This window comes from Nilaparvata lugens, chromosome 13 (assembly GCF_014356525.2).
Source record: "Nilaparvata lugens isolate BPH chromosome 13, ASM1435652v1, whole genome shotgun sequence".
Lineage (NCBI taxonomy): Eukaryota > Metazoa > Arthropoda > Insecta > Hemiptera > Delphacidae > Nilaparvata > Nilaparvata lugens.
In genome coordinates, this window is record NC_052516.1 from 5,208,868 (window position 1) to 5,236,351 (window position 27,484).

The window sequence follows — 27,484 nt, forward strand, 5'->3', positions numbered from 1 at the left end:
TTAAAAATAGTAACCAAATATAATTCAAACTGACAAATTGTGGTAAACAGCACATATGGTTACAAAATTGATTCCTAGTTTATGAATGTAAAAAATGTTAACTAACAATCTGGGAAGATTAGAATGAAATCTGTTTAAATAAAGAAGAAACAATTAAAAATAGTAACCAAATATAATTCAAATCTAATTCAAACAGACAAATTGTGATAAATATCACATATGGTTACATAATTGATTCCTAGTTTATGAATGTAAAAAATGTTAACTAATTTATGAAAGTAAAAAATGTTAACTAACAATATGGGAAGATTAGAATGAAAGCTGTTTAAATAAAGAAGAAACAATTAAAAATAGTAACCAAATATAATTCAAACAGACAAATTGTGATAAATAGCACATATGGTTACATAATTGATTCCTAGTTTATGAATGTAAAAAGTGTTAACAATATTGGAAGATTAGAATAACAAAATCCTGTCAATGTAAATATGTCAATTATTTCATTTAGTTATTAATGATTGTTTTACAATCACCAATAGTCAATAACAATTAGTTACCATCCTAGAAAGTATTCAAACGTTCTTGAAACCACACTGGAGCTTTTGGTTGGAGTATTTTGTTGACAAATCACCTGAAATCAAATAAAAAAAATAAATAAATAGGTAAGTTCAAGTTTTTAAAAACACATTTGAAATGGCATTTGAGGATTTGAGTGAAAACTCTGATGACTGTAGAATCAATATAAAAATATTTAACTAGGATAGCAAAACATAATATGTTATGACATCATCATATTATGACGATGTCAAGAAATGCTGCATGAAGAGTGGTGAATGACTTTGTGGTTGGAGGATTATCTTTGAAAAGTACACAGTCATTTTCATACCTTGGTGCCGACGTAAATAATTGGAACAGATTGGGTAATGAAATAAAGCCGAGTAATAGCCGGCAATCGTGCCTATTATGCCAATATTAAATTGATCACCTCTTGGTCCCTAAATAGGGCAACCAAACTGAAAATTTACAAAACGCTGATCCGACCCATAATCACTTATGGCTCAGAGACATGGAATGTCACTCTGCCTTGCCACTGCCTTCTATAGATGATAAACTGATACCGGTATATCTGATGTAATATTGAACTACAGATAAAAGCGATTGAACTACAGATAAACTGTAGTGCTACATACTGTATACTGTATACTACTGTATATTATCATGACAAGATTAGAATGTTGACACTTATCCCAGTATGAGGAAACACAATAAAATCAATACAAATATTGATTTAATTTTGGATTGAGTTAAACTCGATTGTTCATTCTTGTTTCGAATAGACAACTATATTTTATTCGTCAAGAACATATATTCTTCAATGATTAAATGAGATTCAATATTCTGTCAATTGATTATATTGTTAAAAACGTTATGGAAACGTTACGGAGGTAGAAGAGGATAGCACTATCTGTTTTGTCGAATGATAGACAAGGATAGCAACACCAATGTTAATCAAATACTGCCATTATAACGTTGACCTCACTTTAGCGATTGAACTACAGATAAAGGTGTGCTACTGTATTTTCTCATGACAAGATTAGAATGTTGACACTCATCTCAGTGTCATTATGAGGAAACACAATAAAATCAATACAAAGATTGATTTAATCGTGGATTAAGTTAAACTCGATTTAATCGTGGATCACGATTAAACTAGGTTTTTCCTATTACCTCAGTGTCAGTATGAGAAAACATAATCAATACAAAGATTGATTTAATCGTGGATTGAGTTAAACTCGATTTAATCGTGGACCAAGTTAAACTTTTATTAAACTAGGTCTTTGATGAATGACTTACCTCAGTGTCAGGATGGGGCGTCCTGTTGAGAGGCCTCGCCCGTGGGGAGGGGCCCACATACGAGTTGTCCCAATGTGACGACTGATTCATGGGTGTACCCACATCAGGCGACATCAGCCGACGTCCCAACGTCACTGGAGAGCTGGGCACTGAAGGTAGCAGGTCCTTGACTATACTCTGAAAATACACACAACAATTATTATAATTACAGCAAATAAACTTGTCTACACGCGGTTTGATACAGTTCTTATACAATCAGGTGCAAGTGATTTTCTCAAGTGTCCTTCGGCACGCCTCTTCGCTAGGAAATACTGAAATCAAGTGTATATTAAGCCGGGTCCAGACGCTCAAGTTTGCCATCAGTCTTTTGCTCAAGCAAAAGACGGATCGTTTGGTTCAAGCAAAAGACGGATGTAAAATGGCGTCCACATGCATCCGTCTTATGACGTCCGTTTTCCTATTTTTGTGCTCACAAGCTCAGTTCATCATCTACCATATATCTGGTAGATGAGTAATAATTATATTGTATTTTTTTGCTGATTCAACTGGATAATGCTATATTTAACAACATAATGACAAAAATATTACTGTTAATCGCTGAATGGCTTTGTTTAAATGTCATATCTCGAGTCACAGTGATTGAAATTTTGAAGATAGTATTCTTATCAACAATATAGTACATATTAATATATAATGATAGTAGATCATAATATCAACATCAAATTCTGAGAGTATCATGAGAATCAAGAAATAGAAAAAGGGTTAAATTGCGTTATATACAATCGATAGAAAAAGCTTGCTTATTTTCAAGTACTCGCGAGGAATTTTATTAATTTGAGGGCGCTGAATCCGAATCTGAAATTACAATTTCTCTATCTCCATTTTTACGCGATTTAGATTTTGGTGGATAGGCAAAAGACGGACGGTTTGATGGGAAAAGGATTGCCGGCCGATACATTTTAAGTTTGACGACTTAAGCTTGAAGACCGTCCGATCCGTTTTACCGTCCAGACGCAACGACTTACATGCTCCGACTTTTGCTTGAGCAAAAGACTGAAGCTAAACTTAAGCGTCTGGGCCGGGCTTAACGAGTTATTCTAATAGAAATGATTTTATCAACTTATATAATTGTGCGAAATTTCAATGTCAGGACAATAAAGTTAGAGATGATGGTTGGCGATAAAAATGAGGTGTTTTTCAAAATACAAGGAGCATTGTTATCAGGTGTACCTGGAAATTTATATGGGATAGAGCGCTCTACATGGTCTCAGGTTGTAGAGCACAAAATTACGGCCAGATAGATTATGAATAATACATTTGAATGGTGATAATCGGAAGATATTTTGCGGAAATAGCTGATAAGTTAGAAATGAACCGAGAGTACAAGGTTTTTGGGCCATTCTTTATATAGCACAAACATGAAGAAATTGGTTCTGGACTTCTCTTATGTATCTGAACAATATATTAAGAGCTCAGAACTTCAATGTATATTGCAAGCACAACCCATTTTATTTTCCTTGCCCTATTACCACAGGTAAGGAAGAATTGCTTTCCGAAAAAAATTAAGGTACCCCAATTTCTATACGTTTCAAGGTCCCCTGAGTCCAAAAAAGTGGTTTTTGGGTAGGCCTATTGGTCTTTATGTGTATGTGTGTGTGAATGTGTTTGTATGAGTGTATGTGTGTCTGTGTACAAGATATCTCACCTCCCAATTAACTCAATGACTTGAAATATGGAACTTAAGATCCTTACAATATAAGGATCCGACACGAACAATTTCGATCAAATGCAATTCAAGATGGCGGCTAAAATGTTGTCAAAAACAGGGGTTTTTGCAATTTTCTCAAAAACGGTTCCAACGATTTTGATCAAATTTATACCTGAAATTGTCATTGATAAGCTCTATCAACTGCCACAAGTCCAATATCAGTAAAAATTCCAGGAGCTCCGCCCCATCTATGCAAAGTTTGATTTCAAATTCCCAATTATCAGGCTTCAGATACAATTTAAACAAAAAATTTCAAGTGGAAAAGATTGAGCATGGAATTCTCTACAATTAATGTACAGTTACATTTTCACCTAAAATTGAAAATAAGCTCGAAATTCGATAAAATGTGATCATTCAATTGCAAACTGTTGGCAACTGTTGATTCTATTAAATCATTCACTATGAAGAGATAGCAGACCTCGTGTGTCTCCAGCGTTATTGTCCTGCCACCAGCTGGCTCAGATCGTTGAATAGTAGACTTGAGATGAGCGTAAACACTAGCATCAGGTGATCAATTTTCTTAACGGCAAGGAAAGTTGTGTGAGTGCACCACACCAGATTTTTCATCTATATTGACTGCACTAAAAAATAATTACTCGTTTTTAAGAAAAATTGAATGAAGTTTGAATACTAACCGGATCTTTACAAGGCACCACCCCCACCATTACACTTCCTCCAAACACCTTTCCGTTGTAGCTATACGCTCGTCTCGCCTCCATCTTGCTGTAATACCTCAAATGCATCCAGTTGCCCTTGGGAGGGGTGACATGCTGCTGCAGCTGCCCCAGCTGTGAGAATTGTGCGAGAACGGTGGTGGCCGCGGATGGGGGAAAGCCAAACACGGTCACCCAGTGGTCGGCCGTTACGCCTGTGTTACGGTCTGGGGTGTCCTGTTGCTGTTGTGTACTGTAACAGAAGCATTACATTAGATGAGGCTCTTTCACACGGAGGTTACACAGAGATTACGGCTGAGTTACGAACAGAAACATTACATTGGATGAGGCTCTTCACACAGAGGTTACACAGATATTACGGCTGAGTTACGAACAGAAACATTACATTATAGTCCATACAAAATTACTTTTGACTTTGAGGGAGAGAAAGGTAGAGATACAGCGGCGGCGATGTTGCCGTTCTTAACCGCACAGCGGTCTCCAATCTCTAGTGAGTGTTTAAGTGCTCATGCTCCACAAACTAAGTTTCCTCTGTGAAAGCACTGAATCGACAAATTGGCAACTCATCACTGTAATTGGCTGATCTCTCCATTTCTCTGCTCCGCATATACCTCCAAGTCAAAAGTAACTTGACTTGTTTTCCAAAACTTGAAGTGTTTTCTTTAAAACAACACCAAAACCAGCTCTGCACCTTATTTAATAAGATTTATATGAATTTTCCAAGTTGTTTCTTGAATCACCCGGAATATCTTCATAGTCAAACAAACTCAATGCCCTAAATCAAAATAGATAAATTCCACAACAAAATATGATACTAATATAATATGTCAGCTTCATTATACACGATAATACAGCACTCTAGTATCATCACACCTGGAGAAGTTTGTTTTACTGTAGGCTCAAACTAAAATCAATTCCCACAGCCGGAAATTGATATGTTAGAGAAGTAACTCAGGTTTGAGCCATAACTCAATGTCCTTCAACATGAATCAAAATAGATAAATTATTTAATATGAGAATATAATACTAATATATAATATGTCAGCTTCAGTATACACGATAATACAGCACTCTAGTATCATCACACCTGGAGAAGTTTGTTTCACTTTAGGCTCAAACTGAAATCAATTCCCACAGCCGGAAATTGACAATGTTACAGAAGTAACTCAGGTCTGAGCCATAGTTATCAACTATTATTAATTACAATTTATTACAGTACAACATACAAACAATAAGATAACAAATGATGCATGACATGAGTTAATTTTTAAACTAAGGCTTTTAAATTCAATCAAGGATTGAAACAAATAATATGATAACATTACTAATAATAATAATTTCTCTGGTCGAGGGTACAACACAATCAGAGGAGTTTATTCAAAATATAGACATGGTTACAAAAAGCATAAAAGCTATAGAGAGGTCCACGTTATAATGACAGTGTTTGATTAGCAATGGTATTGCTATCCTTGTCTATCATTCAACAGAGCGGATAGCACTATCTCTTTCTCGATCTGCTCTGTTGCCAGATCGTCTTTTGACAATGTAGAATTAATAATTGATTAACAGAATATTTCATCTTAATTATGTAAATTCATTGTGAAACTATTGAAATAGTTATTTGTGCAACTAGTGCGCAAAGTGACAGTTTGCTGCACCGAAAGAAACGTTTACGCCCGAGCCGTAGGCGAGGGCGGAATGGTTTCTTGAGTGCAGCAAAGGAACTTTGCGCACGTATTTCACATTAAGTTTTTCCTACAGTTACCATTGAATATGAAAAGTAGGTAATTATGGGTAAAATTGCCTGAAATGCATCAAATGTATATCTGTGTAATTTTATTATTAATAAATAAAATAGAATGTAGTATGTGTGTTTGAATGGCTGTGTGGTGTCAACTGCTGTCATCCACCCCATTAAGATTCTTATAACGTGCACCACCACACTATACCACAGTTACCAACTTAATTTTGATTTTGCTGCACTGGTGCTCCATATAACCTACTAACTATTTTGCGTTGCCATGTTGGAAATCTGGAGTGCAGGAAAAATTTTTCCCGCACTAGAGCGGAAAAGTGATTCTTTGCGTTCTGTAATCAGTGCAGCAATGGCCACTTTTCAACGTAACTGTAGGAAAAATATAATTTCTTGCTCAATGGATTATTTTAAACGAGAATGAACCGCGAATATTACATCAATAAACCTGTATCAGCTACCGTCAATAGAAGGTACAAGACAGAGGATCAGCAACGTAGTTCTCCTATCTCTCTTTACTGCCATTAAAACGTCCTCACTGTAGAGATGAATTAGAATAGAAGTAGATTACCATCTACTATCTAGTAGGAAAATATTCATTATAATCATTACCATCTAGTAGGAAAATCAGTTTAGAGTAGTGGTAGTTTAGCATTGATTTGAATGTGTTTTGTGAGCTTTTAGGTGAGTAGAAGATTGATGCGCCAATAGCAAGCAAGCACAGACTGCCTGCAGACTATTGACAGGCATTGACCGTCTATAGAAGGCAGTGACAAGACGGAGGATCGGCAACGTTAGTCTCCTATCTTCTCCACCTCCATTATAACGTGAACCTCACTATTTATTTATTTATACAATATGACAATTTCCACTGAGTCTAACAAGACCCATAGTGGTGTAGTACAAAACAAAATAGCACTGTACATTAATAAACTATGAGTATTAATTGACCGAGCGAAGTGAGGTCTAAGATTCAAGTCGACGGTTTGGCATTTCTCTTAATGTTTAAATAATGTTTATATGTTGCGAATTTACGGCGAAGCGCGGTAATAGATTTTCATGAAATTTGACAGATATGTTCCTTTTTAAATTGCGCGTCGACGTATATACAAGGTTTTTGGAAATTTTGCATGCCAAGGATAATGTAAAAGGAAAAAGGAGCCTCCTTCATACGCCAATATTACCGTAAAAATCAGACTATAGAATTATTCATCATAAATCAGCTGTCTAGTGGACTATAATACTACCCGTTCAAAAACATCGAACATCTTGAAAATGTATCTTTCCATTAACGTTAGTAGACAGTTGACTATAATACTACCCGTTCAAAAACATCGAACATCTTGAAAATTGTATCTTTCCATCAACGTTGTAGACAGTTGCAGCCAGACCTGATAACAGCGCTCACACTCACATTCCGGGACGACACATCACGGTACGATAGGACAGAAAGCTCTGTTTATTTAGGATTTTTTCTAGACATTTTTAATTGATAAATTAGCTATCCATTTTTGAGAAAACATAACAACAGGTCAATGTAACTCACTGAGCGCGAGGACTACTGTTCACAGAACTACTAGTATATATAGTTGATTAGTAGACACTATAGTTGATTTTCAAACTAAGGCTTCCAAATTCAATCAAGGATAGAAACAAATAATATGAACAACATTAGTGTATGATTTAATTTAGATCAAGCCAACGAGTTTTGAAAATAGTTACCTTGATTGCGATGCCAGCTGAGTTATACTGGTGTTGAGGGTGTTCGTGATGTTCATGAGAGGAGATTGAGGCACGGAAGACGTATCCAATGTGTCAAATAATCCCACCGTCGGGATTCCGCCTGATTTTTCCGACTGTGTCACATGTAAGGACCTGAAAATCAATCAATGATATTAGAAGAAGGAAACGCAAGTGTTATAATCAGTATTGATACATATGAGCGAGTTTTGATTACAGCCTTAGTGGTAACCGTCCACTGGAATCGTATTTAACCGATCCGTTCGGCCGTTGGATCGGACGAATCCGCCGGCCGTTAATTCGGCGGAATATGATCGTCCATTGGAACCGTCTACGTCAGTCTAGTTCAGAAGTTGGCTGGTAGCCAATTAGTGAATTAACTACTATCATAGCCAAAAAATTTAATAAACAATGATCATATTGAGATTTTGAAAATTGAATAAATAAATATCCACTAAATCAGTTATTCATTATACTCTATATATGTATTATGGTAATAGTGTATAATATGTAAAAAAAAAATCTTTAATAACCTGTTTGAAATATTGTAAAAACAATGAAATGTATGCACTTTTACATATTCTTTTAATGTACCAAATGTGGAAATAAACTGATTTGATTTGATTTGATAATAATTTCACCTTCAGATCCTATTTGTTCAGCAATATTTGTTCACAGATTCCTTTGAACATCACAACGATGATATCTTTTTCCTCCACCTACTGTCAAAAGTACTTACTTTACTCCCTGAAACATGATACTAAAGTGTCACTTTTTCGCTCTCGGTACTAAAAAAACAGAAAAACTCCCTAGGGAGTAAAAGTGACTCCATTTAAATAACATGGGAAGCATCTCTATTTTAAAAACGTACATTTGGAATAGGTCAGAAGGTCTAAGCTCAGATGAGGAAGCATATAGAGTAGTCATTAAACCAACTAAATTCAATACCTCAACCAGACATTTGATCGATATATAAAATTTTATATTTGTATGCTGAAATTATTATTACAAACTTCATATCACTATACTAGAAAAATGTATATTTTTTTCTTTTAATCCATGTTATTCAAAATACCAGCCAACGAATATTACTTATTAACTAATCAAATTTGAAACGGGATCTTAATCATAGCTGTAGTTGTGGCTGTCATTGTTGTTACAACTTTAGCCGACAGATAGTGCTGTCGGAGGAGAACTGTGATTACAAGCCAGCTGTTTCTGTTTACTTTTTAGATTATGTTGTAACACATTGTTTGGTCACATACGTTTTTAAAAATTATTTTATTTGCAGTTTTTATAAAAATGTAGGTGGAGGAAAAATGTTGTGTATATCACGAGTGAAAAATGTTTTTTCTCCCTCAGGAAAATTGTTGCCCTCGGCTTCGCCTCGGGCTTCAAACTTTTCCCTCAGAGAGAAAAAACAGCACTTTTCACTCTAGATATACAAATAACTATAGTCTCACTTATCCCACAATGGAACATGCTCTTGACCAAACTTATCAACTATTCATTGTCCATATAAAACAGAACTTCAAAAAACAAAAATAAACAAGACTGTGAAACAATTTTAGGTTAGGAACACTTCGTTGTCTCAGCTCTACTAGTTAGTTAGGCCGGATAAAGCCGGAAAATCCCATTCAATTCGGATCGAAAAATTGATCGGCCGGAGACGGCCGTGCACGGACGTATGAACCTGTTGCAATGGACGAGTATCTATTCCTTTCTTTGTTGAGGGATCGTTCGGACGAGTTCGGTAGTTTTCGGCCGATGCTATTTCGGACGAAATCGGTTCCAGTGGACCGTCTCTCACATTCCATATGTCATTTTTTCATATCTGTCCATTCCCTTTCATTCAGATTTCTCTGTCTATCATATCAAAAAAGAAAATTTTACTGGACGTTTTTTGCTGCAAATTGCATGAAGAATCTATGGTTGTTGGCTGTGACACCTTTCGTGGGGCACCCTGTACATTTAAACCTCATATTATTGACCAAGCGAAGTGAGGTCTAAGATTCAAGTCGACGGTTTGGCATTTCTCTTTATATTCAAATGTTTATATGTTGTGCATTTACAGCGAAACGCGGTAATAAATTTTCATGAAATTTGTCAGGTATGTTCCTTTTTAAATTGCGCGTCGACGTATATACAAGGTTTTTGGAAATTTTGCATTTCAAGGATAATATAAAAGGAAAAAGGAGCCTCCTTCATACGCCAATATTACCGTAAAAATCAGACTATAGAATTATTCTTCATAAATCAGCTGTCTAGTGGACTATAATACTACCCGTCCAAAAACATCGAACATCTTGAAAATGTATCTTTCCATCAACGTTAGTAGACAGTAATTGTCTACTAACTTTGTCTTTCCATAAGCTGAGGCCATTATTCTAGTTTAGAGTTATTGATAAAAAACATATTTTTTTACATTTTTCTTTTTTAATCTGATGATCAAAATTGCAACAAATATTATTGAAAAGAAATTGATTTCTAAAATCATGAAAAGTGAGAAATGAAGTTTGTAGGAAATCAGCATTATGGTAGTTTATTTTTTTGTTAATTTCAAAACACCGATTTTTCGCCAACACAGTATGTTCTCTGATGGGTTGATTGGATTGGCGTATCGACGGCAGCCAGACCTGATAACAGCGCTCACACTCACATTCCGTGACGACACGTCACGGTACGATAGGACAGAGAGCTCTATGTTTAGGATTTTTCTAGACATTTTAAATTGATAAATTATTTATCAAGTTTTGAGAAAACAACAGGTCAATGTAACTTACTGAGCGCGAGGTTTACTGTTCACAGAACTACTAGTATACCTGGTTCGTGGTTCGAAAACACTAGGCCTGCTTCCATCCGGTTTTTGAGGCGTGTTAGCTTGCAGCCTCGGTGTGCTGAACGTCACCTGTCTGGGTGTCTTCTGAGGACTGTGAGGATGCGGACTGTGAGGGTTGGCGAGTGAGGATGCAGAGGTGTTCGCCTCACCCATCAGGAAGGCTGGCAGAAACGAGGAGCCCCCTCCTCCTCCCGAATTACCCCCACCTCCTCCTCCAGAGGGTGAGGAGGGACTGCCGATCGGTGAGCCCAGCGTCATAGGTTCCATCGTTCAACTTCTAAAATTAAAGTAAATTACATTAGTTTTATTTGCAAAAAAATAAGTTACAAACACCATGAATAAAAAAAAAAATTATTGACCAAGCGAAGTGAGGTCTAAGATTCAAGTCGATGGTTGGTTTGGCATTTCTCTTAATGTTTAAATGTTTGAATGTTTAAATGTTGTGCATTTACGGCAAAGCGCGGTAATAGATTTTCATGAAATTTGACAGGTATGTTCCTTTTTTAATTGCGCGTCGACGAATATAGAAGGTTTTTGGAAATTTTGCATTTCAAGGATAATATAAAAGAAAAAAGGAGCCTCCTTCATACGCTAATATTAGAGTAAAAATCAGATTTATTCATCATAAATCAGCTGACAAGTGATTACACAGATGTGTGGAGAAGCCTGTCTATTGCTGTATTTCCATAAGGTCTATAGTTTCAATCAGGTATGTACTTGTGGATGAGAATACTGCGTGAGGTCTACTGTTCACAGAACTACTACTAAATTATACAAAAATGTACTGAATTTTCTTTTGCACTGCCAACAAAAGAAAACCTTGAGTGTTGGCACTGATTGAAGAAAATTAAATTGAATATTCCATTTATTAATTTACAATAATTTTACAATGGAAACAACAGGTGACAACCAACATGAATTTTACACGTTATGAGCAATTTAGTTGGTAGGGACTCATCTATTACTTTGCACCTTACCTTTAATATTCTGGGAATTTACACTCTTAATTGATGATCGATAAGAAGAAGGAGATGGCAGGAGAAGAAGAAGACAATTTTACAATGAATAGATTACGTGAAATGAGAATACTCTAGGCAGACAGCCTCACGAATTAAAGCGGATTCCCACATGTGAGTATTAGTGAACGTGTCAGGTAAAGTGAGAATATAATTCTTATACGTTCTAATGGAACTGGCCAAGCAAGTATGAATTATCACATTAGAACTTATGGAAATTATATTCTCACTGTACCGAACACGGAAACTGATACTGGTATGTGTGAATCCAGCTTTATTTATTCGTAATTTATTTGTAATACGTTTTACATTGGAAACAACAGGAAAAGACCGAATTTTCTTTCTTTAACATTACAATAAGCTTCAAACACAATCTATTTTTATAATTACTGTATTTAAATTACAATAATATAATGCTGTGTCAAATTAAGTAAATAGGGAATAGAACACTGTTATTCTCTTATATTTTGTATGGGAAACTAACAAATCTTTCAGGAGGTTTCTTGATTGGAAATATTCAAATGTTGAGTTTAGTTTTGAAAGAAATGAATAATTTAATAAGACAAAATTAAATTAGTTCTTTGTTTGGATGTAGATAGCCTACCATATGTTTACTATGATGACTCAAAATATTGATAATAAACTCACAATATTTAATGGGTTATGTTGAATGATTACTTGAAACTAACGATTCACAAATAATATATTCTCATTTTACAATTTATATTTTCAAATTTCTTGACAATTAAGAGACTTAAAAATGTCTGTTCATCATATGAGGTAAGAGAATCACTTGTACATTTTAAAATTTAAAACTCTCAACTAAATTTAATATTCTGGGGAATTTACACTCTCAATTGTGAGTTATTAATTAATTACAATAGTGCAATTTAGTTCAGATTAGGATAGGATTAGATTGAGATTTCAATTTATGCTAGATTAGGATGAAAGGTCAAGTCTATTAATATGGGATTTTGTGTTTCTCCTTAAAAAAAACTAAATGAATGAAGGTTTAAGAATTTTGTTTCAATTAGAAACAAATTATCAGTATTTGATATTCACATGTTTAAACACTAGAAAATTATGGTTTACATTATAAGGGACATATAAAATTCTTTTACAGGCAACATGACAACGATCTTGCCAAAAAACAAACAGTTGAAAAAACGGGACAAAAGAAAAACCAAAATTACAAATCAATTGATGATAAGTGTTGTACAACACCAAGAACATCTAACAACGCCAGATTTAAAACAATGTTTACTTTAAAGTGAGTCAGGCTAGAAATTTCAAAAGTTACCTATTACAAGACCAGATTTAGTAGATTCTAGACATTGTAGGAGGTTTAAAAGTTATAATTGACCGAGCAAAGTGAGGTCTAAGATTCAAGTCGACGGATTGGCATGTCTCTTGATGTTTAAATGTTTATATGTTGCGCATTTACGGCGAAACGCGGTAATAGATTTTCATGAAATTTGACAGGCATGTTCCTTTTTTAATTGCGCGTCGACGTATATACAAGGTTTTTTGAAATTTTGCATTTCAAGGATAATATAAAAGGAAAAAGGAGCCTCCTTCATACGCCAATATTAGAGTAAAAATCAGACTAGAATTATTCATCATGAATCAGTTGGCAAGTGATTACACAGATGTGTGGAGAAACCAGTCTATTGCTGTATTTCCATAAGGTCTATAATTTCAATCAGGTACTTGTGGATGAGAATACTGCTTGAGATCTACTGTTCACAGAACTACTAGTTTTTACAAGACCAACTCTACAAATATGTATCTATTATTAGCCTAATCTGTTTTGTAAAAGATATCCGCATCTATTTAGTCAAATCCCAACACTTAAAAAAAAACGAATTAATATTATCAAAACTATCAACTTATTTAACCAATTTAAGACATTAGTTTCGGTTTTTACACCATTATCAATCTTTAATAAACTGAAAGCTCAAACTTTTAGCAGCAATACTTTACAGTATATAGATATAGATACTTTAGCAGCAGTATATACAGTGAGTTCCACGTTATAATGACAGAGGAGAAAGATAGGAGAACAGTGTTGCCTAATCTCTGCCTTGCCACTGCCTTCTATAGAGTATTGCTGATACCGGTATATCTTATGTAATATTAACTGTCCATTCTTGTTTGAAATGATCAATTATATTTTACTCGCCAAGAAAATAAAATTTTTTACAACTTTTACAGAGCTCAACCGGAGAATGTAACTAAAATCAAGAAGGCGGACACTCAAGAGTCTAAGACCGATCTACTTCCACCGAATGCTCAACTGATCAACCCCTGTGAAACACTGAGATGCGCCCTCAATAACATCAGACAAAAAAATAGGTACAGTGCTGTATGAACGTCATACAAACAGTATTTATTTATTATCAAATTTATAAATATTATTTAGGACAGTCTGATGATGACCAATAACAGGTCGAAACGATCGTCACTATACAAAAGTAAGTGCATTTTCACTTCAAAAGTTTTTTAAAATTCAAGTTCAAATATTATTTTATAAATCCTTCCAATGATATAATTTTTGAGCGAGCGTAGTGATTTCTTACTGATGACTAGAGTAGTCGTTGTATTGGTTTGTATGTTCGACTATTACTTTTGATTGGTTACATAAAATAAAATACAAAATTTCAACACATATTCTGTAAACCATTATACAGATGACTTCATTGGTCAACGTATTTGACTGACTTTAACGAAGACGTTACAGGATAATATTGGAAGTATATGAGAGGAAAATTGTAATAACTTAATATATTAAAAATCAAATCAAAATCATTAGTGCTGAAAAAAATTATCAATGTTATAGCAACGTCAAAATACATAGAATACATTTTATCAGTACCTATTCTTTATTTTTATAGAGTCTCAAAATTTTATAGTTTTTTTTCAAAGTTTGGAATTTTCCAACAATTTGTAATTGATTTAATTCAATTTAGAAGTATTTTTTAATTTAAAAATGTTTTTTTGTGTGTTTTGAATTGTAAATTGAGTGTGTAATTGAAGAATTTTGAAGTGACACATAACGTAGCTACATTTGGACTGTTGTATAAATTAGAATTGGAAACGTTTTGGGCTTATAAGCCTGTGCTACTTTTCTGTAAGTTGTGTAATTCTGAATAATTGAATAAAAAAATAAATATTCTTATCTAGATGTTTAAACCCAAGAAAGTTATGTTATTAATGGTTTACATTCTAAGGAACATTCAAGGAAGTATCAATGTATACAAATACTTTCATCAAATATAAGACAAATTTCATTTTCGTTGAAAACAATAAATTATATTGAATATACCGTTTCATGATTCAATAATGCATTTTCATGATCGAGATAAGACATTTTGTTAATTAATTTTATTTCTATATTGTTAAAAAACGATCCGGCAACATTGGGGAGCTAGAAAAGGATAGTGCTATCTGCTTTGTCGAATCATTATAACGTGGACCTTACTAGAAACAACTGAATGAATTCAATCTTTTTCTGTAATAATAATTATTTTTCGCCACACTGCACAGAAAGCAGCTGTTTTCCAGTCCCTACGTAGATCTGAAAGACCTTGTTTGCAGACGACGTCAGAAAATGGTTTCTTTTCCGGTCTAGGCCAGAAAGTTGTCTCTTTCCAGCCGCTTATGGCTGGAAACAACGCGCTAATTATTATTAATAAGTCATCCGCTAGATCGGGCGAGTGTCCACTTTCATAATAAGCTGAAGTCGCCATGATTTTAGTTCCAGTTTCGAATCGAACTAATACGCTTCGCAACCAGTTTTATTCAATTATTTATTGTTGATTAGTGCATTCCGAATTTTCAAAAATGCTTGAAGATGACTGTGGTATTCCAAGTGAAATTTTAAAAGAATCTGAAATCCTGACTGCAAATCTTCTACCACTAAAATCAAGAGATAGGTACGATAGCTTAACGAGTATTCTTTATTTTGTATTCTTTATTTATTTTGTCAGCAATACCTGTAGTGTGGCGAAAAATATCGTTCGCACCACGGGCAAAAATGTTTTTCCAGCTCTCAATCTTTTCTAGTCCTCGGCCTACGGCCTCGGACTTGAAACCCGATTTCGAGCTGGAAAAATCTCATTTTCTGCTCTAGGTGCGAAATATACTATTATATTAATATACATTTGATATTATTTTTCTATAATCTTTTTCTGTACTAAATCTAATGTACTATTTTTGTAGGGACACAGTCATACAAGGCCTCTCTCTAGCCGTACAGCTCTCTCGCTCCCACCCGAATCTACTGGAACCTCATATGACACGAATCAACCAATGTCTCAGTCAACAGTTATTGAGTACACATACGAATGCCACCAGGTAATGTCACCATTGCTCCAATGGGTAGCATTCAGGTTATTGTTTGTAAGGAATTATGACAAGTAATCTCTGATAAACTAAAGTTTCGTTTAGGTCTTTCTAAGTATCAATAAATCTGTGGTTTTTGACAATTTCTTAGTCGTTTTCATTTAATTTCTTATTCTTCTGTGCGTTTATCAAGTCTATATCTTGTCTTATTTTTTTAGTAAAGTACAAGTATAAACATACTTGTCAAAATTCCTTACAAACAATACGTCACTTTACTAAAAAAATAAGACAAGACATAGACTTGATAAAAGCACAGAGAAGACAGAATAAGAAATTAAATGAAAACGACTAAGAAATATTGTCAAAAACCACAAATTTATTGATACTTAGAAATACCTAAACTAAACTTTAGTTTATCAGAAATTGACAATGGTGTAATAACCGAAACCGGTCTTTCTAAGTATCAATAAATCTCTGGTTTATTTGACAATTTCTTAGTCTTTTTCATTTAATATGAATAATTACCACAATATCAACTTCTCGACTACACAAAAAGTGAATAAGAAATTCACGAATGACGCATCATCACGTCTGAACTACTCAACTGATTAATTTACAATTTTGCATATAGATTCTGAATTTACCGAGGATGGTTATAGGCCTATTTTGAATTCTCCAAGATTTCAGCAGGTCAAGTTTTCAGATTGCCAAGGTTTTAATTGGATACTTGCGGTGCACGGATTACCTGCTAGTCGACATTAATCGGATTCAAATAACAGTGAAATTTGAAACACAAAGGCCTATACCATGGAATAGATGAAATACCTTGTAGTCTGCTTAAACACTGCAAACATATAATCGACAAGCCTCTATGATTATAAATAAATCCTTTGAGACTGGGGTATTTCCAAGACAATTAAATAATTTTCCTGGTATTTCCAGGTATTAATTAAATTCTAAATTTTGGTTTGTATATTTCTGGACTCGGAATTTGATTCAAAAAGAAGCATCATAACCTACCTTTTAGACATTGGCTTACTACTATCAAAATTCGGAAAGGGAAAAGTTTTGGGCTAGGCCTGTTAGTCACTTTCTAATCATGTATTTGATTTGTGCATTGGCTAATGTAAATGGATAAATAAATGTATCATTAATAGCATTTTAAATAAAAATAATTAAATCTCTAATAAATGCCTATATAGCTGCTAGTATTTGATAAAATATCTTTGACAAATATTTTTATGTCGCTCTATGACTATCCTATTATATTAAGCGAGCAATTTCTGTATTTATATATCTGGTTATTTATATTTAACGGTTCTCGAAAACGGCTCTAACGATTTTCTCGAAATTTGGAACATAGTAGGTTTATGATATAAAGATTAGATTGCACTAGGTCTCATCCTCGATAAAACTCGCTGAACGACATTTAAAGAATAATTTCATCCTTGGCTGAAACAGCTGTGGATAGTAAAAAAGTGAGTATGTGAAAAATCAAAATATCGCATCCCCGAAATTCATAAGATGACCTATAGCCAGCTGTGAAATATAAACACGATCATTTTAGAGAATTGTGTTCTGTTTATCAATAAATAAAAATCTGGTGTGGTACACTCACACAACTTTCCTTGCTCATTGAACTGTAAGCCTCATTCTCAAACGAGAATAATTTAGGGGAATAACACCATGACAATTATTGGCGGCAACATATATTTGCAACTACGATCAGACTACTGTATATGTGTATATATAATTATTGTTTTTATTGTTTTCAGAGTACTTTTTCCTTCGTATAAATTGTGAAATTCGATGATTTTTTTAAAAGTCGTCAAAACAGCTGTTCTACAGATGAAATATCTTGACTATGACTGTGTACTTTTTACTTTCCTTGCCCTACTACCATAGGTAAGGAAAGTATTGCTTTCCAAAAAAAATTAAGGTTCCCCAATTTCAAGTTTTCTATACGTTTCAAGGTCCCCTGAGTCCAAAAACATGATTTTTGGGTATTGGTCTGTGTGTGTGTATGTGTGTGTGTGTGTGTGTGTGTGTATGTCTGTGAACACGATAACTCCACTCCTAATTCACCGATTGACTTGAAATTTTAAACTTAAGGTCCTTTTACCATGAGGACCCGACAATAAGAAATTCAATAAAATTCAATTCAAGATGGCGGAAAAAATGGCGGATAATTACTAAAAAACCATGTTTTTCACGTTTTTCTCGAAAATGGCTCTAACGATTTTCTTCAAATTTATACCATGGATAGCTATTTATAAGCCCTATCAACTGACATAAGTCTCATTTCAGGGAAAATTTCAGGAGCTCCGTAATATTCTTGAGAAAAATGGCGGATAATGACTAAAAAACCATGTTTTTCACGATTTTCTCGAAAACGGCTCCATCGATTTTTTTCAAATTTATACCATGGATAGCTATTGATAAGCCCTATCAACTGACATGAGCCTCATTTCTGGGAAAATTTCAGGAGCTCCGTAATATTCTTGAGAAAAATGGCGGATAATGACTAAAAAGCCATGTTTTTCACGGTTTTCTCGAAAACGGCTCTAACGATTTTCTTCAAATTTATACCATGGATAGCTATTCATAAGCCCTATCAACTGACATGAGTCTCATTTCTGAGAAAATTGCAGGAGCTCCGTAATATTCTTGAGAAAAATGGCGGATAATCACTAAAAAACCATGTTTTTCACGATTTTCTCGAAAACGGCTTCGACGATTTTCTTCAAATTTATACCATGGATAGCTATTTATAAGCTCTATCAACTGACATGAGTCTCCTTTCTGGGGAACCAATGGGGTGTCCACCCCATCCTTGAGAAATGGACTTTGTAACCTCCTTCTCGTGCATGAGGTAGGTAGGTAGCGCAGTTCTTAAAAAGAACAAGATAGTCGAGATATTTCATCTGTAGAACAGCTGTTTTGACAACTTTAAAAAATGAAGACTAAAAAAATCAACGAATTTCACAATTTTCACAAAGGAAAAATTACTCTGAAAACAATTATATATACAGAAGTCTGATCGTAGTTTCAAATATGAGCAAGGAAAGTTGTGTGAGTGTACCACACCAGATTTTTATAAACTGCTCTACCTACCTACCTACCTCATGCACGAGATGGAGGTTACAAAGTCCATTTCTCAAGAATAGGGTGGACCCCCCATTAGTTTCTCAGGAAAAAGACTCATGCCAGTTGATAGATCTGATAAATAACTATACAGGGTATGAATTTGAAAAAAATCGTTAGAGCCGTTTTTGAGAAAATCGTGAAAAACATGGTTTTTAGTCATTATCCGCCATTTTTCTCAAGAATATTACAGAGCTCCTGAAATTTTCCCAGAAATGAGACTCATGCCAGTTGATAGGGCTTATAAATAGCTATCAATGGTATGAATTTGAAGAAAATCGTTAGAGCCGTTTTCGAGAAAAACGTGAAAAACATGGTTTTTTAGTCATTATCCGCAATTTTTCTCAAGAATATTACGGAGCTCCTGAAATTTTCCCTGAAATGAGACTTATGCCAGTTGATAGGGCTTATAAATAGCTATTCATGATATAAATTTGAAGAAAATCGTTAGAGCCATTTTCGAGAAAAAAGTGAAAAACATGGTTTTTTAGTAATTATCCGCCATTTTTTCCGCCATCTTGAATTGAATTATATTGAATTTCTTATTGTCGGGTCATCATGGTATAAGGACCTTAAGTTTAAAATTTCAAGTCGATCGGTTAATTAGGAATGGAGTTATCGTGTTCACAGACATACACACATACACACACACACACACACACACACAGACCAATACCCAAAAATAATGTTTTTGGACTCAGGGGGCCTTGAAACGTATAGAAAACTTGAAATTAGGGTACCTTAATTTTTTTGGGAAAGCAATACTTTCCTTACCTATGGTAATAGGGCAAGGAAAGTAAAAATCTGGTGTGGCGCACTCACACAGCTTCCTTGCCGTTATAAAAATTTATCACCAGACGCTAGTGTTCACGCGCATCTCAAGTCTACTATTCAAAGATTTGATCCAGCTGATGACAGGGCAATAACGCTGCAGACACACGAGGTCTGCTATCTCTTCATAGTGAATGATTTAATAGAATCAACAGTTGCCAACAGTAAGCAATTGAATAATCACAATTTCTCAAATTTCAAGCTTATTTTCAATTTTAGGTGAAAATGTTACTGGTCATTAATTGTAGAGATTTTCATGCTCAATCTTTTCCACTTGGAATTTTTTGTTTAAATTGTATCTGAAGCCTGATAATTGGGAATCTAAAATCAAACTTTGCATAGATGGGGCGGAGCTCCTGGAATTTTTACAGATATGGGACTTATGGCAGTTGATATAGCTTATCAATGACTATTTTAGGTATAAATTTGATTAAAATCGTTGGAGCCGTTTTCGAGAAAATCGCGAAAAACCCTGTTTTTGCCAACATTTTTGCCATTTTATTCGCCATCTTGAATTGCATTAGATCGAAATTGTTCGTGTCGGACCCTTATATTGTAAGGACCTTACGTTCCAAATTTCAATTCATTCCGTTAATTGGGAGATGAGATATCGTGTACACAGACGCACATACACTCATAAGGTGCGTACAGACTGTCGCTCTGCTCCGCAACCGAACGTCACTCCAGCAGAGCGATTGATGATCGACCGGCGAGCAACAGTGGTTCGACCGGGGAACGCGAGAACATCTAACATCTTCCGTAACGTGCATGATGGGTGCGACTGGAGAGCGGAGGCGGAGCGACTGCCGTGCGATGGAGGAACGAGGGCGGTACGAGGGAGGAGCGTGCTCGGTGCGGGTTGGAAGCACGAATATGTGTACGCAGCTATACACACACACATACAGATCAATACCCAAAAAACATTTTTTTGGACTCAGGGGACCTTGAAACGTATAGAAATTTAGAAATTGGGGTACCTTAATTTTTTCGGAAAGCAATACTTTCCTTACGTATGGTAATAGGGCAAGGAAAGTAAAAAGTGAGTATGTGAAAAATCAAAATATCGCATCCCCGAAATTCATACGATGACGTATAGCCAGCTGTGAAATATAAACACGATCATTTAAGAGAATTGTGTTCTGTTTATCAATAAATAAAAATAACGAGCGAAGCTCGGTGCCCCGATATTGAGTATAAAAGGGAAGCATTCATCTTATTAATAGTAGTTAGCATTTATGTAACATTATAAAGAATGCTGTCGTTTTAAATTAAATAAATTTTGATAGGTTTGCATGCCAAGCAGCTAAAGAACTGTTCAAAACTATGCAGAACACTGCCAGACCGGAGTTCGACGAAATTGTCAGCCGCCTCTTGAATCGAACCGCAGACAGCAACAAGCTGATCAGATTCGATGCCAACAGTGCACTCGATCATATGGTCATGTATGTTTCACCCATCAGCGCCGTTAGAGCACTCGTGTGGAGGGGACCCAGGTGAGAATTTATATCAAATCAAAATTTACTATAGTGAGGTCCACGTTATAATGGCAGTGGATGAAGATAGAAGAATAGCGATGCCGATTCTCTGCATTAATTAATTATATTTCTACACTGTCAAAAACATAATTGGCATCGTTGTGGACCTAGAAAGGATAGTACCACCGACTTTGTCGAATGATAGATTGATTGATTGAGTACTTTATTTATGTAGATTACAATATATACTGTCTTATACACTTATATACAATAGCTTACAATACAGAAAAATTATAGATGAATTTACATGATATAGACTAAGAAAATAATCATTGAACTGTATATGATATGAAAAAGCAATTTGTAATATAATAACTATAGATAATAATTATATTGTTATGCATCTACATAAATTGGCGGAGCTTTGGACATATCAATGACAAGGATAGCAAAACCAAAGTTCATCAAATACTGTCATTATAATGTGGACCTCACTATAAAGCGAGGTCCAAGTTATAATAGCAGTATTTGATTAACATTGGTGTTGCTATCCTTGTCTTTTATTCGACAAAGCAGATGGCACTATCATTCTCCAATTCCACACGAAAAAAATTAATTTCTCTGTTATTCTTCGACCAATCTTAATAAATTAGGTATCATTGGAATCGTGAAAGAATTTGCTAACTTTTTTGTCTCTTGTAAATTTTCTGTAAAATGGACGGTTTTCGAGATATTCGCCATCAAAAATTTAAAATGGCCGCCATTTTGAAAAATTTCAACGAAAAAATTTTTTTTTTATTTTTTATAGTTGAGTCTTTATAGCATAAATATTCATGCCAAATTTCAGATCAATACAACATTTCGTTCTTGAGATAAAAATTTTTAAGTGAAAAAAACAAAATGGCAGCTATAAGGATAACCGCTGAGTTTTGGACACTTCAAATATGACATTTGTAGTCTCCTAGCATCCAGGTACAATACCCTAAAATTCTCGACACTACTTCTGAAACACCCTGTATTTTCTCATTATACATTTTCATAACTGAGATAAAAATATTCTAGTAGTTCATATTTCTTATATTTATCATATTTATAATTATCATATTTCTTCACAGCATACAAACGATTTGGCAACAGTGTTTCTATTTTCATGAGACTTAATACTTAAACAGGAAAGGATAGAGCTATCGGCATTGTCCAATGACAGACAATGATTTCAAACCAATGTTAATCGGGGGCTGCCTTTATAACATGGATATAGTTTATTCAAATTTTAGTCGTTGAAGTGCTTAAACATATTCAAACATTTGACCGAGCGAAGTGAGGTCTAAGATTCAAGTCGACGGTTTAGCATTTCTCTTAATGTTTAAATGTTTATATGTTGCGCATTGACGACGAAACGCGGTAATAGATTTTCATGAAATTTGACAGGTATGTTCCTTTTTTAATTGCGCGTCGACGTATATACAAGGTTTTTGGAAATTTTGCATTTCAAGGATAATATAAAAGGCAAAAGGAGCCTCCTTCATACGCCAATATTAGAGTAAAAATCAGACTATAGAATTATTCATCATAAATCAGCTGACAAGTGATTACACAGATGTGTGGAGAAGCCAGTCTATTGCTGTATTTCCATAAGGTCTATAGTTTCAATCAGGTATGTACTTGTGGATGAGAATACTGCGTGAGTTCTACTGTTCACAGAACTACTAGTATTAATTTGATTATTTAACTTGTAAACGTTTCTGATTTGTTTCCAACATTAGAATGTTGAAGAGCTGATATGATAATAATACTACTGAGGGTGATGCCCACATAAGCTCTCAGGCTTGTGCGTGGGTAATGAGTGAGAGGGATGATGATGAGAGATGACGACTCTTTTTTAGGTAGTCGGGACCGACGGCTTATCGTCTCCTCCGAAAGACGGGGTGACCGTATCTATGTGATTGTTCTGTGGTCAAAAACTTTCGCCCCGGTCGAGATTCGAACTCTGGTTCTCTTAATCATTAGACCGGCGCGTTATCACTTACTCCAACGAGCCACCCACTATAAATGTTTACATTTTATGACATATTTTCGTTTTCAGCCACAAAAATCCATTGGTGAGAATCGCCACTGCCAGACTGTTAGTGTGCACTGCAACCATAGTCGGAGTGAACGTCTTGTTCACATCATCCATGTACCAAAAGACCCGCAAACGAATGATCGAGTCAGCAGCTCTGTTAATGGATGACACTCACCTAGAAACTAAGTGAGTTCTATCATAGATTAAAGATAGCATAAGAAGATATGCCATGGTATAGGAATTTAAGTTCCAATAATTAGGATATTTATTTATTTATTATTAATAATCATTACATTACATCAATTTTGGGAATAATCCCATTTGACAGGTAACTTGTCAGTACTAATACTAATACTATAATACATACAATCAAAATAGTTCTTGATTAGAATTTAACAGGCTTTTGTGAAACCGGGCCTCTGTGTTGTAGATTAGACAAATTGGTTAGTAAGCAGGGGATTATAGCATAGAGAGAAGATAGCACAAGAAGATATCCTATGGAATAGGACGTTTATGCTTCACTAAATTATCAACATCCCTTAGAAATACACCTATACTTTAATCTATCAGCATTGGGTATCCAGTGCGTTTCATCATAGAGAAAAGATAGCATAAAAATATATGCCATGGTATAGGATGTATAGGCCTATGTCCCGAATTTTAAGCCGGTTTTTTGTTAACTCAAGCCGATTAATGTCGACTACTGTCTATTGTTACTGTTTTGTTGGAATCAGAGTGTATGAACGGCACATTATGAGAGACTACCAGCGTCACATATAACTTCACAAAATGTAATTACGAGGACTAGGCTTATGTTCCCAATTTAACTGTTAACTCAAGTCGATAGTCATAGTAGTTGTTTATGGTGAAGCAATGTGACGCTGGTAGTCTCTCATACTGTGCCGTTCTTAAACTCTCACCAGGCTAAAATAGTAATAATAGACAGTAGTCGGCTTGAGTTAACGGAAAATCGGCTTGAAATTCGGAACATAAACGACCTATATATCTTTTTATGCTATATTTTTTCTATGGTATAATTTAGCCAATGCTGATATCTTAACTATAGACTAGTGTTGGCAATGAAGAGTATATTGAGATTTACTTCAAACTTCCAGGATTCCTTATAAATAAGTAACATAATATGTTTTTCATTTAAAATGTGCTAACAACATTTCAAAAAATCCAATTCGAATTATCAGAATCTCTTAAATGAGAAGCATATTTAGTGAGGTTCACGTTATAATGGCAGTGGAGAAAGATAGGAGAAAAACGGTGCCGATCCTCTGTCTTGTCAATGCCTTCTATAGACGGTAGCTGATACAGGTTTATTGACGGTTCATTCTCGTTTAAAATAATCAATTATATTTTATCGAGCAAGAAATTATATTTTTCAATAATTGAATAATGAATTACTATAATTAAGATGGAATATTTTGTTAATTAATTCTACATTGTTAAAAGACGATCTAACAACAGAGCAAAGCGAGAAAGAGATAGCGCTATCTGCTTTGTTGAATGATAGCAATACCATTGCTAATCAAACACTGCCATTGTAAAGTGGACCTCACTTTAGACAATGCTTTTTATAGAGAATACTGTCAGTGTAAATTGAATCTCAACATACGAAATTTGATTAAGTTGCTTCATTATCAAGTTCTAACTACCTGATGAAAGATATTTTAATTTTATTTCAATTATTCTCATTTCAGGAACACTGCCAAATCGCTATTTGAAATGTTTGTGAAAGATGATAATTTCGAGCAGATATTCTATAACGAGATGGACCAGAAACTAGTGGACGAACTGCATAAGACAGTCACAATTATGCGATATACGGATAAGGCGAACGTATAGTTTAGACTAAAATATGACATCATATTCAAGAACTGAAATTTAAATATTCAAAAACTGTGGGCTTATTAGAAATTGATTTTTGAATCTAATAGAAATTAATTAAATTATTCCAACAATATTCAAACCAGATACCTATGCCAAAGTAATGTAAATGATTATTTCATGTTACCAGGAATATTACTGGATGTTTGTTCATATCAAAACATGAAAAGTAATACATATTTGATAATAATTTCTCTGGTCGAGGGTTCATCACTACCAGCGGTTTTTATATGATTTGGGAATGTGATTATTTAGCCTCTTCTAGATAAAAATGATTATATCTCAGTTCTAAATTGTAGAATACGTTGTGAAATAAACCAAAGTTATAAAAATAATTGTATGAGCTTTAGTCATTTTACCTTGATTTTTTTGACAGGAGCATACAATCATTAGAATTGAACTAATAGTAAGGTCAGGTTGCACAAAATCCAGTTAAGTTTTAATCATTATTAAATTCCATGATAAACACTTGAAGAAGGTTTTCTGAGAAGAAAGCTAATCTGATTGGCTCTTGTGGCATTTTTGGAGATTATAAGTTAACAGATTTTTGTGCAACCGAGTGCTGGAATCATTGAATTATAATTTGAAAAAAAGGTATTATGGACAATATTGAATAGGTTTAAATGAATAACTGTGGTGTTTAGTGCCTGTATATTGTTCGGACATATGAAAAATATTGTTGTGTTCTTATAGAAAACTGATTGAAATTTTAAATTAAAATTAGTTTAGAGTTGTTGAGAGTCAGGTTAGATAATGAGTTGAACTATCGTTTTTAATATATATTTCAACAAATTTGATAATTTCGATCAATATTGATGGATGATTTTTCGATCAATATTGATGGATGATTTTTAAAAGTGTATTATGCACTCAACCATAAAAATTATGGGCTATTATAGGACCTTCTGGTGCAATACTTACTGTGCGTACTTCAATACTACTTTTAACCTGAGATTCAAACTTTGGACACCTCTGTAATGGCAAATATAAACTCAGTAAATGAATCAATTGTTTATAATTTCATACTATATCTTAATGATAATTCTCGATAAATTGATGTAACAAAAAAATTAGCTACCTAGATCATGAAAGAACATGATGTTGTCTAGCCTATGAACAGTTGGATCAAAAGGGTTTATATTTTACATAATATGCAATCTACAGAAAGTAGATTGAATTAAATTTGAATAACAGATTTGAAATATATATTTACCTGGGTCAAATTTTGCAGCAGTGAATTAATTTATGACAAAATTCCAAAAAATTACGACGCCAGTGACGTAACCTCAAACCTTACAAACCGTCTCTCTTTGAAATCAAAGTCAGCTGATCTATTTTCAAAGTTTGATTTCCGTTGATCAGTGGCACCAACCCTCTGAAATCTGTATTGAGTATCAAAAATAAATGAATAATAAAAAATTAATAAACCATCCAATCTGTCCTGAAATAAGATTTTAAATAGATTATAGTATTATTTTCCATCTGGAACTCGATATTGTGATACATGGATAGTATCGATAGCTTTATATCGATCCTGGCTAATATATCGAAATTTTCATATCGATGCTAAGTAAAATATCGATACTTTCCAATAATGCCTTTCTCTTATCACTTTTTCTTCTGCTTTGGCTAAGCCTTATCCCAATCATATCGGCACTTCCCTTTCCCTCCTTCAGCCATCTCCTCCACACATAATCCTGTCCATTTCATCCCCTAGTCACCAACCCATCTCCCGCAAATCAGTCACCACTCTGTCACTCCACCTCATCCTTGACCTTCCCCACCCTCTTCGTTCCACCAAGATCCAAATCCTGCACCCTCCGGCACACAACCATAATCCTCCTCACATGTCCAAACAACCTCTTTTTGACCTCCTGCATCTTTTCCTACCCAATGGTCCCACCCCAACTGTACCTCTATAATCACCTCATTACGAATCCTATCCCTTCTCATGGACCCACACATCCATCCTAGCATTCTCATCTCAGCCACTTCCATTGTCTTCACTTCACTTTTTGAAACAGACCAGGCTTCCGCGCCATACAACATAGCTGGTCTCACCACCCACCAATCTCTACTCACACG

At 34.6% G+C, this 27,484-nt stretch overlaps 2 protein-coding genes across 5 annotated transcripts; one reads left to right on the plus strand and one right to left on the minus strand.

Moving 5' to 3' along the window:
- LOC111050869 (nucleoporin NUP35) lies at positions 1-26,877 on the minus strand. Of its 3 annotated transcripts, XR_005572734.1 has the most exons (7): positions 26,613-26,732; positions 10,612-10,905; positions 7,772-7,924; positions 4,258-4,528; positions 1,855-2,031; positions 432-631; positions 1-251 (listed from the first exon to the last, which is right to left on the minus strand). XR_005572734.1 is itself a non-coding variant. In XM_039439646.1 (6 exons), the coding sequence occupies exons 2-6, from the start codon at positions 10,893-10,895 to the stop codon at positions 554-556; spliced, it is 963 nt and encodes a 320-aa protein (XP_039295580.1). In that variant the 5' UTR covers positions 10,896-10,905; positions 26,613-26,877; the 3' UTR covers positions 345-553. The 3 variants fall into 3 exon arrangements, 2 of the variants coding, with proteins under 2 accessions (XP_039295580.1, XP_022192935.2); XM_039439646.1 differs by lacking the exon at positions 1-251 and having other exon boundaries at positions 345-631; positions 26,613-26,877; XM_022337243.2 differs by lacking the exon at positions 1-251 and having other exon boundaries at positions 345-631; positions 10,612-10,898; positions 26,613-26,761.
- Positions 12,192-25,731, plus strand: LOC111050872 (TOG array regulator of axonemal microtubules protein 2). Of its 2 annotated transcripts, XM_039439647.1 has the most exons (7): positions 12,192-12,424; positions 12,768-12,914; positions 13,859-13,999; positions 15,866-16,000; positions 21,250-21,456; positions 23,525-23,689; positions 25,213-25,731. In XM_039439647.1, the coding sequence occupies exons 1-7, from the start codon at positions 12,405-12,407 to the stop codon at positions 25,355-25,357; spliced, it is 960 nt and encodes a 319-aa protein (XP_039295581.1). In that variant the 5' UTR covers positions 12,192-12,404; the 3' UTR covers positions 25,358-25,731. The 2 variants fall into 2 exon arrangements, with proteins under 2 accessions (XP_039295581.1, XP_039295582.1); XM_039439648.1 differs by lacking the exon at positions 12,768-12,914 and having other exon boundaries at positions 12,240-12,424.
- Positions 26,878-27,484: the final 607 nt, after the last annotated feature.